The sequence below is a fragment of the Chanos chanos genome, chromosome 7, assembly GCF_902362185.1.
Source record: "Chanos chanos chromosome 7, fChaCha1.1, whole genome shotgun sequence".
Taxonomy (NCBI): Eukaryota; Metazoa; Chordata; class Actinopteri; order Gonorynchiformes; family Chanidae; genus Chanos; species Chanos chanos.
The window spans coordinates 21,628,816-21,644,622 of record NC_044501.1 but is presented as its reverse complement, the minus strand read 5'-3'; the positions used below and the strand labels follow the sequence as shown (position 1 = coordinate 21,644,622).

At 41.0% G+C, this 15,807-nt stretch overlaps 1 protein-coding gene across 1 annotated transcript; it reads left to right on the top strand.

The window, feature by feature from the left end:
* Nucleotides 1-1,968: 1,968 nt before the first annotated feature.
* On the top strand, nt 1,969-11,937 carry sdc4 (syndecan 4). The gene is made up of 5 exons (XM_030779485.1): nt 1,969-2,184; nt 10,137-10,308; nt 10,426-10,469; nt 10,639-10,834; nt 11,368-11,937. Exons 1-5 carry the CDS (start codon nt 2,131-2,133, stop codon nt 11,517-11,519), a joined length of 618 nt encoding a protein of 205 aa, XP_030635345.1. The 5' UTR covers nt 1,969-2,130; the 3' UTR covers nt 11,520-11,937.
* Nucleotides 11,938-15,807: the final 3,870 nt, after the last annotated feature.

The window sequence follows — 15,807 nt, the reverse complement described above, 5'->3', positions numbered from 1 at the left end:
AAAAAGAAAAACAAACAAACTGAAAATGTTATCATGTTATCATTGTGGTATTGGAATTTGTCCTTTTCCATTCAGTGTTAGCAAATGAAAAAGGGTTGTAGGCTATGGGCAGTTAGTACCCAAGGGGAGGGGGGAGGGAGGTGTAGTGTTAATCTTATGTCAAAATGGAAACTTGCCTATCTGCTATTTTGTGTATATATATATATATATATATATATATATATATATATATGTGTGTGTGTGTGTGTGTGTGTGTGTGTGTGTGTGTATATATGTGTGTGTGTGTGTGTGTATGTATGTATGTATATGTATATATGTGTGTGCGTGTGTGTGTGTGTGTGTGTGTGTATATATATATATATATATATATACTGTATACACAGTATATATTTCCCCTAAATCTACATGTTAGTTCCTTGCTCTGATCACTAAAGGGGAAGATGGCACTTTGGTTGAACTGTGAAGTACGATGGGAGTAAAACATCATTGCGGCAATTGTTGAATTTTTTTAATAATCATTTTATGACATTACCATTTCCCAAAAATGAAGCACAGCTTGTAATATTTGATTTTAAAGAGATAAAAGTGGATAGCCACCATTTTTCATACTATTCACTGGGTTTTACTATACAAGACTTATTAGAAAACATGTATGAAACAATACACATCATTATGTCTGTTCTAGAGAAAGAAACACGGCGGAAACATCATCATCAACTTTATGTGTCAGTCCAATAAACAAATATTTAAAGGATTTGTAAACATGTAAATTATGTTTTTCCCATCTTACTATTTTGATGCCGTCTTTTCCAAAACTAAAATTCAGAACACAGAACCATATGGGTGAGCCCTGCTTTGAAAGTTAACCATAACATGTATGAATCAAAGCTATTCTGAACTGGCTATCTCTTACAAATGAATAATTTTCTCTTTCCCCAGTGTAAGAAGGAAGTGGTGGGTTAGTGCAAAGTATAAGGCGTGTGGTGTGTTGTGAGGAGACCAGCACCTCTCTGTACTAGCAGGAAGACAGCAAGCACAGACCTGTTGTCAGGTGGGTTTCAAGTTCAAAGCGATGACAGGGGAGGGGGAGGGTTTTGCAATTATTTTTACATCATTCTTATTGTTCACTGGGTGAAAAAAATTGATAGCTTTAACTGCTGTTACCTTATGGAAAAACCCAAATACTTTAAAGAAAGAGAGGGCATCGTATGTGTAACCAAACAATGACAACAACAACAAAAAAGGACATCTACCATTGAAAGGTAATCTTGAGATTAAATAATAAAATCTGAACAATTAAAAAAAGATTCCTCTGTCAATATAAACTGGACTATTTTTAAAGAGGAAAGTATGATTAAAAACCCTGAAGTATGACAAGGTGCCTATAAAACAATGCACAAAAGTTTCAGTTAGCGAAGTCACCATGTTTAGAGTGTTCAGGTTTGGGGGAAGCTTGACGAAACGGCAAGTTTTACCGGAAGATTACGTCAGTCAAAAATTCCTCATCTTCCACACAAGACTACACACGATAAAATCAACAAACATTTTCGACAGGAGCCTGTCCAAATTTTAAATAAAGTTTTAAAAATCTAACAGTACCTTTTAAAGCAAAATATGAATCAGTTTTATAATCCATTTTCCCATTTTCTGAGAAATTGTGGAGATTTTCGCGCACCACAGATGTCCAAAATGCTACTTATCTGCAGTCTAGTACGACAGCTAAACTTCGCCGTAATAAATAACTTTATGTAATTTCTTAAAATACCAATTTCTCTAACTTCTTCAAAAAGTCTCACTTTCTGTGTCATTTTCTGATTCTCCTGCCTGTTGCTTGCGTCGTGTGGAGTTCCCGTAAACTGTGACGAAGAAAAAATTCCATTGTATAATTCTACGGTCTCTCTTTTCAGTATGGGGCGGGGCATGCTCGCCAAAATATAGAGGGATCAATCAACAGTTTTCTCTAGTTGATTACTGGCTGGCAGTGAGGATTTTACTTCGAAGTAAGACATTTAAGAGTCGCTAGTTTTTACTTTTCTGGGATACATTCGTCGAAGATCGACTTTTCAATATAAGAGCGTATTTTTCGGCTGTCAACACCTTTTAGTCGCCGAGGACATTTCAAAGAGAAATATGCGCACATTATACCTCGTGTTGTTTTTATTTGCTGCTGTCTATGCTGAGTCGGTGAGTAGCTGATTTACCTTCTCTTGTCTTAACTTCTTGTCTTCGACTTCTAATAATGTTAACTTGTTCGATTTCTATTTGAAGCTAGACTACCATGTGTTCAGATGAATTAGAAATGTTACGTCGCATACATTATTCTCTAGAATTTTAGCAAGGCACAGTCAGTGCCTCTTTTCAGTGTTAGCCTTGCTAACGTAGTTAGCTACCTTACTTAACCTATCCTTACCCAAAATGGGTTTACTTAGGTTCAGGTTAGTTAGCTTGATTAGTTAAACAGAATTCGGTCAGGTTTGTTGCTACTATGATAAGGGAATTTATTGTGTGTATTACGTTATTCTTAGTACAGTTACAGCATTATATAAATGGTTTTTAAAAGTTGTTTTCTTTGGTGTAATTTCAAGAAAACTGGATATTTTTCAGATACTGTTGTTGACCTGTTAGGAAGCCCGGCAAGCTACATTACCTAGCCAGAAAGTTAGCATAGTAGTTGGAACTCGGTTTGGATGCGAGTTTGGAACTACTGATATCTGTGCCTTGATGTGTCGTTGTTTAATAGAACTGATTGGTAAGATTCAACTAATCAACTGAAAATATCACGTGAACATAAGTTCGGTGAGAAATTAATTGTACAAACCAAGACTGAAAACTGCGTGGTTGATCTACAAGCCCTAGAGACGTTTTTTTTTTTTATGTGCTGATATTGTTTTATGGCATGTACGAGCTTTAACACTATAAATATGTTCATTTAGTGTGTGAGAAATGACCTTGATCAAACATACATGATTCAACAAACGAGTCTATCAGAACAGCTCTATTGTCACAGACTCTAAGTTTGTAACCGGGTCGGGATTTCTTCCTTGTGTTGTGTGATCTGATATGTAGCCGTCTGAACCAAACACTTAGTTCTTTTCTTGTGAGAACTGACATCAGTCCTTTTGCTAATACAAATTGCGAATGTGCAATATTCTTGGTCTGGAATGTTATTTTTATTATTATTATTTGCTTTCATAATCGAATCTGCTGGCTTTGAGCAGATGTCTGTGGTGAAGGGAGCGCTGAGCAGGCTAAAATAGAACGGAATGGTGATAGAACAAATGCCACCCAGTGAGTGTGGGCAGGCAACCACATACAAGGGCTGAGCGTTAACCACACACAGCTTGAGGGATAAGGATGTAGACAGTATCAGATCGGTGAGTTGTGCTTGGAAGTAGGGGATTTAAAATTGTCCTTGAGTCATATGTTCTGAGTTTTGCCTTAAAATGCAGTCTTGCTGGTTTACAGTGACATAACTTAAGAGTAACATGGTCATGTCAGCTGCAGCTATTGTCTGGTAGTGATAACATTACTTAGTTTCATCATAGGTGTGTGTGTGTGTGTGTGTGTGTGTGTATGGGGGGGGGGGGGGGGGCTGGTTGGTCACTGTCTTAGTTAGCCAACACACATCAAAAGATCCATCCTTCTCAATGAGAGAGGCTGCTACATTCCTCAGAATCATGCAGACGCATCTCCTCTCTCTCTCTCTCTCTCTCTCTCTCTCTCTCTCTCGCTCTCTCTCTCTCTCTCTCCCTCTCTCCTCCTTTTGCGTTTTCCTGTGGAATTTGACCCCTCCTGACCTTGACCAGGCTTCTTTGGGATTTCGCACACATGGGCGGATTTAAATGCTCATTCTCTTTCGTTTGGCCCCCATCTCTCCAGTCTCTGGTTTAGAGTATGGGCTTAAACTCTCCATGTCTCTCCATTCACTCTGGACCCACTTGTTTTGCTCCGAAATGAAACAACCTCTCTTTCTCACTTGTTACTCAGTTGGAGGCCGGAGACAACACCCTCATCCCACTCACTAGACCAAACTGCTATCTTAACATCCAGCCCTTCATATAGAAGAGTGAACAGTGGACAGGCCTGGATATGAGGCCTGCTGTAATATTTTCAGTTGGTGGAGTGTCTCCTGTGGTTTGCTCTGACTTTTCCTCAGTTGTGGTGTATTTCTTTGTGGATACACTTTTAAGCTGATTTTTCTATAACCTACATTTGGGCTTTGTTTGTTTTTGTTTTTGCCGCAGTAATAGTGTTTTGGTTTGTTCTAAAGTAACTCAAAGGAACCAAGCCCTTATCACGCTCAAGACAATCCGACCTCACTGAACAAACGGTTCCCCACATCATGCGGAGCAAGAGTGGAGACGTGACGTTCTGTCTCATCCAGATGAGCAGCTTCTGGCTCCTGCTCCCTGTTTCAGTGTGAGATTATGCTGTAAAAGTGTCTGCTCACTCCTCTGGCTGCTCTGTCAGCTCTCTGCCGATGAGTCAGCCTGAAATAAAGCATGCAATCATTCAGTCTTTTTATTCTCTGTTTGGCATGGCGGGCTGAATTGAATGCCCGATGAAAGGCTATGCGGAGAACATGATTAATACTTTGACCAGGATGTAGTAATGGTCTCCGCATTGTTGTCCACTGGCCTATAAAATTCCTTTTAGACGATGGAATGTTGGCAGAGAGAGAGGAGAGAGAGAGATATTGTTTGGTGCTTGGGTGAAAAAGTTTTTATCTTATTCAGGCTACTCCCTCTTACTTTGCTAGTTAAACCTCTCTTACCACATTAGTTTGACATTTGTTAGTGTTTCATAACTGGCTTGATTCTTTTCTGAAGGACAAAGAACTTTCAAACAATCATTTGATTTTTTTTTTTTTTTAAGTGAAATCACGTCAGCTGTAATTGGCTACCGTGGAGAGTACTTCTTCTTTTTCTTATGATAGATAAATATGTAATTCGTCAAAACAAACAAATTCTTCCTAAGATTGAAGGCCATGGACATGTAAATAAACCCGATATGAAGAGCACACCCTGAGACACTTCCTCTTTCTACTGCCTGTGGCCCTACCAACCATATGTCACTACTTTAATTGCATGTATTTGCTGATATGTGGTCCCTGCAGTTTATCTAGTAGCCAGCTGTCCTTCTCTACGATTGTTTTTCTGTTGATAAGCATTTCCAATGAAACGTTTGTCAAACTAAAGATCTCAGCCCATCCACAGAAGATTGAAGACTATTTGCATTTCAGTGAAATGTGTAGGGGAATAAAGGAATGTAAAATTCCACATTCTTTTGCCCTGTCAAAGCTTTCTGTGGGTTTGTGTACATGTTGCATTGTAATTCACTCATTTCTGTTTGGCATTTTGTCTACTTCTGATCAAGGCAAAAATGCATAGCACCAAAATATCATTATCTTGAATAAACAAGTATGTGCAAAATAGGGTCTTTGAAGTTTTTGTGAGCTCTTGTGCTGTGCTTAATTAGAGCCACTCAAGCTCTTTCTGTCACTTTTCTCTTTCCACATCTAAGAGCCACAATTCAACAACTCTGGGCGTTGGTATTTTAGTATTTTTCCAGAGTTGGAGAGCCGGATTGACTGCTTCATTCCAGCACAACGATGAGAAATGTTGTGTTATCTTGTGGTGTTTTTATCTGTGTGTACAGATTTTAAGTCACAACAATATGTTCAACTCGGGTTTCCTCAGGGGTACAGTGGTGATCCGTTGTCCTTTGTCACCCTATTTCAGGGAGGGCCTCTCTGTGGTGCTAACAAAGCAGCTTGTTTGGTGCTGTGGAACAATAGTGAACCCACTGAGATCAGTCCACCATCTATTGTGGCCTGAAACATCTTCCCTTAACATCTATTGTGGCCTGAAATGTCTTGCCTTAACAGTGATCTGTTTAATTAATGAAAGCCAGTGGCACACTGCTCCATGCTGTGGGATGAGATGAAAGCACTTCCTGTGAAGGCAGAATGGGAGAAGAATAAGCGGCAAAACGCCTTGTACTCTGAACGGAGGAGGCATTGTCCCGGATCATGTGGAGTCGATTTGCCTAGATTCTATCAAAGCTTCTAATAGACCAACCCGTTCGACTTGTAACCCTCTCCCTCGGCATTCCTTTGCCATGATCCTCCACCTCTCGCCTACGTTTGAAAACAACTCTTCTGCTTAAGCATCGCTCTGTTTTGAAGGCGAAATTTGCAAATCTGAGAGTGCGGGTTTACCTCAACGCAAGCTTGAAGTAAGTCAGATTGAGAAACCTGATAAGAAACTGGAGTTGATGGCTGTGATTTCTAACAAGCTCTGATTTCAGCAAGCTGTGGAAGACCACTCAGCTGGTTTAGTGAGGACTGTCTCTCTAAGCTACTGCCTTAAATGAGTGATGGTTGCACAAGCATGCTTGCCCTCCATCTTCTTCCCAGTCATGACTCTCTCCTGTGGAGTTCTCTTATGATTAAGCTGGCCACTGAAAAAAGAGTCTATAAATAGCGGCTGTGAAGGTGGAAGGAATCTGGAACGGTGTGTGAGTGGTGGAGGGGGAGGAGGTGGGGATCGGGGGTGGGATCTGGGGGAAAGGTGCATCTTGCGAGGAGATCATGCGACAGAATGCGCATTTCTAAATCCAATTGGTCAACATGACAGGTTAGTTACTGTGGTAATTCTGTGTGACCTTGATCAGCAAGGACATCAGATGACCTTGACTAGTGTCTCCTGAGCATGACCTGGGAAGCACTCTGAGTTTAATAAAGCAGATTTAGATGGCATTTTGGCTCTGCAAGAATGCTTTAGACTGGAAGCTGGAGCCTTATTTTTTTATTTACTTATTTATTTATGAATGAATGAATTTATTCAGTTGCGCTAAATACAGGGAAAGCAATAAGTTCTGGCCGGAGAGCTGACCCAAGCGTGTTATGCCAAGTCTGTGTGTGACCCGTTAATGATGCGTCTACAGCCCTGGATCGGACCTCCGTGTGCAGCCAAGTATTCCAAGCTGGCAGCTCGAGAGAGAGACATTTAGACAGAGAGGTACGTCGCCATGGTTACGTGGTGTCCTCTCACAGGAGGGGTCTCTCTCAATGCAACAGATGCCCTTCCATTTGCAAGCAGATGGTTGGATTGGCTTCCTGCTCTCCCAGTCTGTGCTGCGGCCTGGCTTAGCCAGCCCAGTTAATTCACACACTCGTCAGGCATTCCCGTGGCATTAGAAGCCTCCTGGATGAGACCGGCTTTTTAGAGTTAACAAGTGGGAGAGGATGACAGACGAATGGGCCACAGTTGGGTGACTACTCTTTTGCCCAACCCCCCCAATTCCTATGTCATTTGCACAGTAGAGGGATAAGGCAGAGCACACTGTCTTTCATATATAAAGATTTAAAAACTTCTAGACCAGAGGGAGAAATGGCAGCTGCAATAGCGTTTGTGTTGCTGTCTTACATTTTCAGAGTGTGGTCATGTGACCTTTTCTTTTGAAATACAGTAATAGCTGAATCTTTTCGGAGAAAAGTTATTTGGACAACCCCAAACCTGTTCTTTACAGCATCTCACTTCTCTGCCTGCCCCTCACTGTGCTTTTCTGTTCAGTGTATGTTGAATTATTCTGTGCACCATCTCGCAGGTGGTTTCTTCACTCTGTTTTTTGACCCTGGGGGTTTCACTGTGGCCTTGCACAAGAAATTAACCACGAACTGTGGTTCCTCTCTCGTCGTCTCTGAAGTGTACACCATGACAAAGCTGACACTGTTTTTAAAACGTGTTACAGTGGGGTTTTTTTTTTCTCCATTTCTTGGAACATTGCCATTTTTGCTGTTTAGCAGTATTACCAAATTTTTTTTTTCCCAAATTCAGCATCACACTAACCTTCCATAGAACTGCGTTTCAGCAATGTCATACCAGTTTCCCTGAAGCTACTAACTGAATTGCAGTAAAACACATCTTGTGTGAAGGGCTCTGCGGTTTATTGACTGGAATACCGTGGCATGTACTCACACAAGTGTGTTTGCAAGCATTGCGGCTTTGGGCTTCAAATCCTATTAGACTGAGCATTGACCAGGCTTTGGGAAATGACATTTCTGAATGGGCCGGTTTGTAAATAAGCCGTCTGAATGATGGCACAGTATGGCCTGTATGTGTGTGGGCCCAGATACAAAGCCCACATTGTATGTTTGTGATGCAGTCAAGATATGGTTTGTGTAATTCTATGAGAAACCCTGACTAATTGGGGGTGGGGGGGGGGGGGGGGGGGGGGCGGGGGTGCACTCCTGCTGTTTGTGAGTTTTCAGGAATGTCAGGTCAGAGCATGCATCATTGGGGATTATTGAGTACGAGGCAGGTAGACAGGTAGCAGGAGAGTGTAGCAGATAAAGGTCTTATAGCCAAGCATGATCAGTTAGCATTACAGCAGCAGACATGCAGTGACAAGCCAGCTACTCCAGGCTGCTATCAGGGTGGGGACAAGTTGATTCAGTATAGAGTGCGTGTTTGTGTGGATGTCAGTCTGTGTATGTATATGTGTGTATGCACGAGTGAATGAACTTCATACCGGCCCAGGCTTGTAGAAACAAGCTGTGTTTGTATGATGCATTGCATATAGGCTATTGAAAATCTTTGAGTCGCCTCCCCTATCCAATCCATGTTGTTGTTTTTTTTCTAACCAGCCCAAAGCCCCTCTGCTTGTGTTTGTTTGTTGTTGTAAAACTCTTGTTTAAGTTGATGTGTGTGGGTTTTGAGTGTGAAGGATTGGGTTGAGAGGAGCATGTGCTCAGCTCAGAGCAGGGAGAGGAAAATGGCCGTATTCTCAGTGAGGAGAAGAATGGCATTCCTCTGAATGCTCTCACGTCTTGACTGCATAATGACTGGACTACGCTCCATCAGCCTCTAAACCACAGCACTCTGGCATTGTCCAAACTTCTAGAAGCCTCTGGAGTTTCGCACAAAACAAAAGCTCTTGGAATAACTGGCCTGTTAAAGCTAGTTGGCAAGTACTAGGCACTCCTCAGAGCTGTAATACTATGGCATATTACTGCTGGAGTTTCAGATTAAACAGAGATTCTCTTAATTAAGACATAGCATTGACCAGACTTTAGCTGGATTTAGGTTTGTTTTATAAGGAGGGAGTCAAGGATGGGTGAAAACAGAGAGAGAGGGAGGATAGAACACCTGGTTAGGTGATTCTGTGTAAAGGCATTAAATTGTGGTTTCTTTCTTTAACCAGTGTTGAGTATCCGCCCTTGACGGATCATGAAAAAAATAAGCTAACCTGCTTTAACCTGCTCCTCCCTGATGAATAACACATGACTGTCCGTCTGTGCGGTGGCCCACAGCCCAGTCTCGCACACGTGCTTTCAAAGTCCAGCCAGGTGTCAGTGAGCCCAGCCCAGGCACAGCTAATCCAGCTAACCCCATAGTCACCGCTGTATCTGATCTACTGTCCAACCCAGACACCAAGTTACTCTGTATGTTGTTCCGAAGCGCACCCCCCCCCCCCCCCCCCCCCCCCCCCCCCCCCCCCCCCCGTCTCTCTCGGACCACTATGTGGTTTGTCTGTCTGTGTGCGCGTGCATGCATACTCAACCTTTTCTACCTGGAAACATGTCACTTAGTACTCTGAACAAGTCAAATATTTGCCTTTTGTGTGTTCCAGTGCGCATCTCAAAAGGAGGCCGAGAAATTACATGTCCCTTACCCTAATGACAGAGACAGTTTGTTTTTCAATTGTTCACACAAGGAGCAATGTTATTGCTCAGAAAGGGCGCACTGATACAGAACATTAACAACAAATCCTGTTATCAGAAGTTGAGGTTGTGACACTGGTTTTTTTTTTTCTCCTACATGGTTGGAGGGGTTGCCTAAATGAACTCATTTCCTGGTAACAGTCATTTCCTGCCTCACCTTAGCCAAAGATAAGACACCACCAGTGGTCACGTCTCCCATGGGGTGATAAATCCGTCTTTTAGCTTTGGTCATTCAGAGGACTGTGTTGTGAAAATATTACACCTCCCACCCCAACCTCTCTGCCCCCAAATTTCAGCCTTTAAAATAGTGCAGTGGCCCATGAGAAGTGGCACCATACATTAAGTTCTATATCTCTATATGTACATAAGTATAAATGGTCTGAATTGGTGTGTTTGTATGTGTATGCAGGCACGAGAGACAGAGACATGGGTTTCAACGGATCAGTATGACCAAGAGTCATCCGGCGACTTCAGCTTTGGGGAAACTGACACAACTGATGATGAGGATTTGGATCCCAATGATGATGATGATGATGATGATGACTACAACGACTACGACGACATGTCAGGCTCTGGAGACGGTGGGTTTATGCTCCGTTAAACTTTATCCAGTTCCTGTCCATTTACTCTTTCCTTACAGTCAGCCGGCTTTCTGTTGATGTGTCTAACTTAAAACTACATTTTCTGCCCCATCACAGACTCAGCCATTGAGAGCAACAGCGAGCTCGTTCCTCCATTCAAGGTATTAGCCTATTTTGACTCTACAGTAGCAATCACATGGTGACTGTGTCAAATGCTAAAATGCCAAAACAGTTGAGAGAACCAATTTTAACTGCTGTGGGTTATCTCAGTAATGCTGGTACCAGTGGCTCATCCTGGCATTGTTTCTTAACCCTGCTCCATTTCCACAGCCCGATCTGACAGACAACAGGATCCCAGAGGATCCCATAATGCCAAAGCATGACCTGAAGCCCGATGATAGCGACTTGGTTCAGAAGAACGAAGTCGGCTTAGCAAAGGACCTCAAGCATGGAATGCAGTCACCCAATGTTCAGATGGCTGTCGCTGGCAGCGAGAACATTTTCAACAAAACCGAGGTCCTAGCAGGTACGTTGGCCAGATAAAAATACACTCACGCACACACCTGAATGTTTTTTTGAGACCCAAACTTGTGTGAGGAATAGAGAGAAACATGAAAAGAGGAACAAAGAGAAGTCGATGTGCAGTCTAATTTCTTGCTGTTGCTCAGAGCAACTGAGACTGGCCACAGTTTATCTGGGTAGATCCAGTTTTATAACACATCATTTTATGGCCAGCTTTTATTTCCAGTGCTGGATTTATGGTTAACTGCCTCAAAAGATTTATGTGTAACTTCTTTAAACACTTTCAGTGACTTGCCTGGCTAGTGTTTCATTGTCCTCACCGGGCCAAGGTTACCTTTGGCAGCTTTCAGAATGACACACCTTTTTTTTCAGACAATGTAAGATGAGCTGCTGCTATAAAATAAATTTAAAAAAAAACAGCACCGGGAGGCAAAGGTTGATCCCTATTCCAGTTAAAACAGACGGATAAAACCTTTTTGTAAGCCTCCAGCGCAGTTAGCCTGATCTCTCTCTTTCTGTGTGTCTTGTCTCTTGTAGCTGTGATTGCTGGCTGTGTTGTGGGTGTGCTCTTCGCTGCAATGCTCATTCTGTTCCTGGTCTACCGCATGAAGAAGAAGGATGAGGGCAGCTATGACCTGGGGAAGAAACCAATCTACAAAAAAGCCCCCACTGCAGAGATATATGCGTGAACACACGCGCACACAAACACACCCACACACACACACATACATGCGCACGCACGCACACACACACACACCCACACACACACACATACACTCACACCTTCCTGAACTTTAATTCACACGGTGCCTCGCAGCCGCCATGCCGACCTCTCTCTCCCCTTGTTCACCGTTCACTGTGTCATGCCTGGACAGAACTGGGAGGACATTATTATTACACACATGCAAAACAAAACCACGTCTCCTCTCCCACGGGCCAACGGAGCTGTTCCATTGGTTTTTTCCTCATAAATCTAACGGGGATGCGGAAACACTGCTTCATTTTATCCAAAGGCGATCGGAAGAAGACAGTTTCCGTAGTCTCTTGCCAGCAGTGTAGTACAACACAGGATTCGTTTGTTTGTTTTGCCTCTCTCTTATTTTTTTTTTATTTTCTTTTTAATTACAGTTCACTTCCTCAGTTTGGTAGTGCTTGTTTTGTCATGTCAGGTTTTAAATAACACTACAAAGTGCAAAGGAGCTGTTTCGCTGAAGGATTCTGGTACAGATGACACATCCGTACATGTATGTATGTATGTATGTATGTATGCCCCCCCCCCCCCCCTCCCAACGCTGATCCTTTCAGATACAAACTGACTCTCTGGACACGCTCAAGTGTCGCTTTTTTTTTTTTTTTTTTAGTACAGGTATCACAGGAGGGGATGTTACTGTAGCCTGATCATCTAGCTCTCTTTCTTTCTTTCCTCCTTTCTTTCATGTTTTAGATTCCCTCTTCTGTCAAATCACATATTTTCAAAACTGATATTTTATCAAAGTGGATGGTGTGCAGTTTGATTTATGTAATTCTGGGCATTGTTTTCTTTTTTCTTTTTCTTTTTTTGGCTATAGAAAGCTTCATTAGCCCTGAAAAGGCTTCTTGACCTTTGAACAATACTAAGGGCATGTGTATGCTTTCACTGTACACTGTAATATACTGGACATTGACAACATTCCACATGCTCGCTGCCCAATAAGAGTGAGATTCTGAGTCACAGGGGCTGATTATGTCAAAGACTGAGCCCTCACTGGCTCATTGTTCTCATAGATGGCCAAGCCTAATAATAAATTTCTTTCAATAACTAAGCTAATATGATAGGTACTGTTCTGTTGTTAATGACAGGGAAAACAGTGTCATTGCAAACGGACTTTGAACTTCCAGGGATGTGTACATAGCCATTTGAATAAAATGTAAAACTGGTACTTAGCCATTTCCTGGCATACTTTTATTTACCAAATATTTAAATGCCAAAATTGATTTTTCTTTTTTCCTCCCGGTAATACAGTTTCCCTGTATTCATTATTGTAAACAAAACATAGAATGATTTTTTTTTTTTTTTCCCAAGAAACTATTTTTGTCCTTTCAAATGATGACCAATGCTAGTACTAACTTTTACTGTGTTTCCGTATTCAGTGTTTGTTTCTTTTATTTTCCTAGATTACTGATCCTCTTTTTGGTATTAATTTAACTGTCGAATATTTAATTGCCTTCCTTCAGGTTGGGGCTTTCTCCCCTCTAAGCTGTTGTATATGTGATTTTTTTTTTTTTTTTTTTTTTTTTTTTTTTAAATAAAAAAAATTATATACACTAGTTCAAGATTTCAGAAGCAAATAGTTTTGAAGCTTGTTTTTGTTTTTTGTAAGAGTTTCTATTTCTTTTAGGTCTTTTAAAACCGTATATATTTATGTTTTTTGTAGAAGGATCGTTCAGGAGTAGTTCAGGGGAAGTGAATGAGCCATGTATTTGCATGGGGGCATAAAAAAATGAAAATAAAGAAATCTGCTGCTTTTCATCACAAGATGTGAATCACCAGTCAAGCTGAGAAGTCAATGAATCATTGGCTAATGCATGCAGGTTCTGATCTGTTTGGAAATAAAGCTATTTTTATGCAATTTTAATATTCCAAACTCCTGCTTTCTTGTCTTTTTTTTTCCCCCTTCATCTTCAGGATTCTAACTCACTCGGGCAACCTGGAAACAGTACATTGTTGTAAATATACGTTTGCTGATGTTTGAAGTAAAAGGACAAACTCTGTTTTGCCTTCACCTGTAGAAATGACTCTTAAACCAACTCAAAGAACAGGCTCAGAGGCATGAAATTGTGAATTACGGTCACCTTTGACACCGAGTCCTGTTTTTAGCCTTTGCTTAAACCAGTAGATAATTTGAATAAGGTCAGAATAATTATGATGTAAAAGTGGTTGTGAGCTTGAGTGGTTTTGGTTTATTCTGAGCTAAGCTTATTACCGATCCTTTTTAATGAATGCTTCTCAATGCTCTTTTGCCATGGCAACTGTGTTCCAGCTAAATGTTTAGACTGCATAATTCCTTTTTTAACAGGATGTTTTGTTGATCTAAGGTTTAAGTCTTTCTTCTCTTTAGAGAGAGACTGGGATAGGTACGGATGAGGAGAGAAAGAAGTACATTCCTCTTAGCTGACTGTTTTACCCTTTTCCCAGATTTGACACAGTCATATGAAGCAGCAGGCTGTAAATTAGGGATGAGCCAGAACATTTTGACATTACAATGATGATGCCAGAATATCTCTCTCTTCCCACCTAAGAAAGAATCTGCTTAGGCAAGCTTACAGTAACTCCCGCACTTTATACTCTCAAGATATCAGAGGGAGAGAGAGAGCAGTGTTTTTTATTGAATTTCATAATTCCCACATCCAGCCAACCAACAAACACACACACACACATAAATTTTCTTGTTGCTAGGGAACTGGGTCATGACGTTAACGATTACATTTCTCTTGTACTTTAGACAGATGGGAAGATTATATAAACGCTTTGGCTTAAACGTAGCAAATAATCTAAAATCCAAACATTAAGGATACCACCCCTCGTTTGCACTTAAGGGAAACATTTATCTGAAAGTATCGGAACAACTTGTTTACAGTGTGTTAAAGTATTAATGGCCCTTTTTGATTTTTTTAATGTTGACTTGTCATCTCAAAGGGCCATCTGGTTCCTCTAGGTAAATCTTGTCATTTCACCATCACCTATCAGGCCTTGTTGGAGTTTCCAGTACACCGCTTTTTAATTTCCCGTCCCTGTGTTACTGTGGGTGGGTTTTTTTGACACATTTTTAGTACTTGCGATAGAGTTCTGGGCAGGGGAAAGTCCCCATTCAGTCATTTAAGTTTTAACACCCAGCCATGGTGGCTTAGTATTGTAATCACTGCATCTGCTACAGACTATCACACGAATAGGTCTTAATGGGCCAGTGACTCTGTATTTGCATGGCTAACAATAACCTGTGTCAGACGTACCTGTCTGCACGTAACTGGCCTGGGTACAAATCCGCCATTTATGAAGAGTTGCGTCAAAGTCAAAATAATACGAACACATATCTGACAGACAGGAACAATATGTAAATGGTCTGAAAGACAAAGGAGAACAGAGAAGTCTCTGATGAATACCTTGTGTATTATGACGATAAGACAAACACTGGATATTTTGTGCTATCTTTAGAGTGCTATTTCACCAGCTTTAAATGAGTGGTTTGGAAGAACACCAAACCTAGCTAATGTTTAACAAAGGCGCCAAGTGAAGTGGAACAAAAACAGAAATTGAAATCTGTTGCTATTTATTATTAGTGCTAGTAGTAGCAGTAGTAGTAGAATTCATTACCATTTCACCACATCACTGTTTCCTAGGTTCTGATATAGGAAACCACACACCTGCATATTATTATTATTAGCCCCACTGTAAAACACTGGATTTCATTTAAACTACTAGCTATCAAGCCCTTTTAGCTGAGTTAGGTGTGTTATTTCCTTGGGCTGAAATAAAGAGTACAAACATCTTTAGCTCCAAGGCCTGGTACAGAGAAACACAGCATTGAGTAATCAGGCAAAAATATGTGTGTAATTTGGATCAGTGCTCCTTAAATTATTTTAATGATTAGTAAAAAAATGGCACGTTTATTTAACAAGGAAGTGATGGATAAATATGTGGCAAGATGACATCTATATTTAGTTACTGAGAATTCAAGAAAGATAATGAAGGAAAGAGGAAATCCTGATTCCAGTGCGGGCATGTTACCTGATGAACAACTGCCAAAAAAATATTGCTGGTTGTTCTGAAATATCAGATAGATTTCTGATGAAAAACATTTAGATAGAGGGAATGTTTGAACATGGTGTGATGCAGAGATTAAAAAGGACAATCATTGTCCACACGCCTCTCTCTTTCTGTGACGTAGTGAAAATAGTGTTTACTGAGGGGGAAACAAACCTCATTTTAAAAGGCAAGAG

Excerpts from the sequence above, each read along its gene's own strand:
- sdc4 (XM_030779485.1), top strand. The coding sequence starts at position 2,131 with ATGCGCACATTATACCTCGTGTTGTTTTTATTTGCTGCTGTCTATGCT. Across the intron at positions 2,185-10,136 it reads CTGCTGTCTATGCTGAGTCG|GCACGAGAGACAGAGACATG; the intron begins GTGAGTAGCTGA and ends ATGTGTATGCAG. Across the intron at positions 10,835-11,367 it reads CAAAACCGAGGTCCTAGCAG|CTGTGATTGCTGGCTGTGTT; the intron begins GTACGTTGGCCA and ends TGTCTCTTGTAG.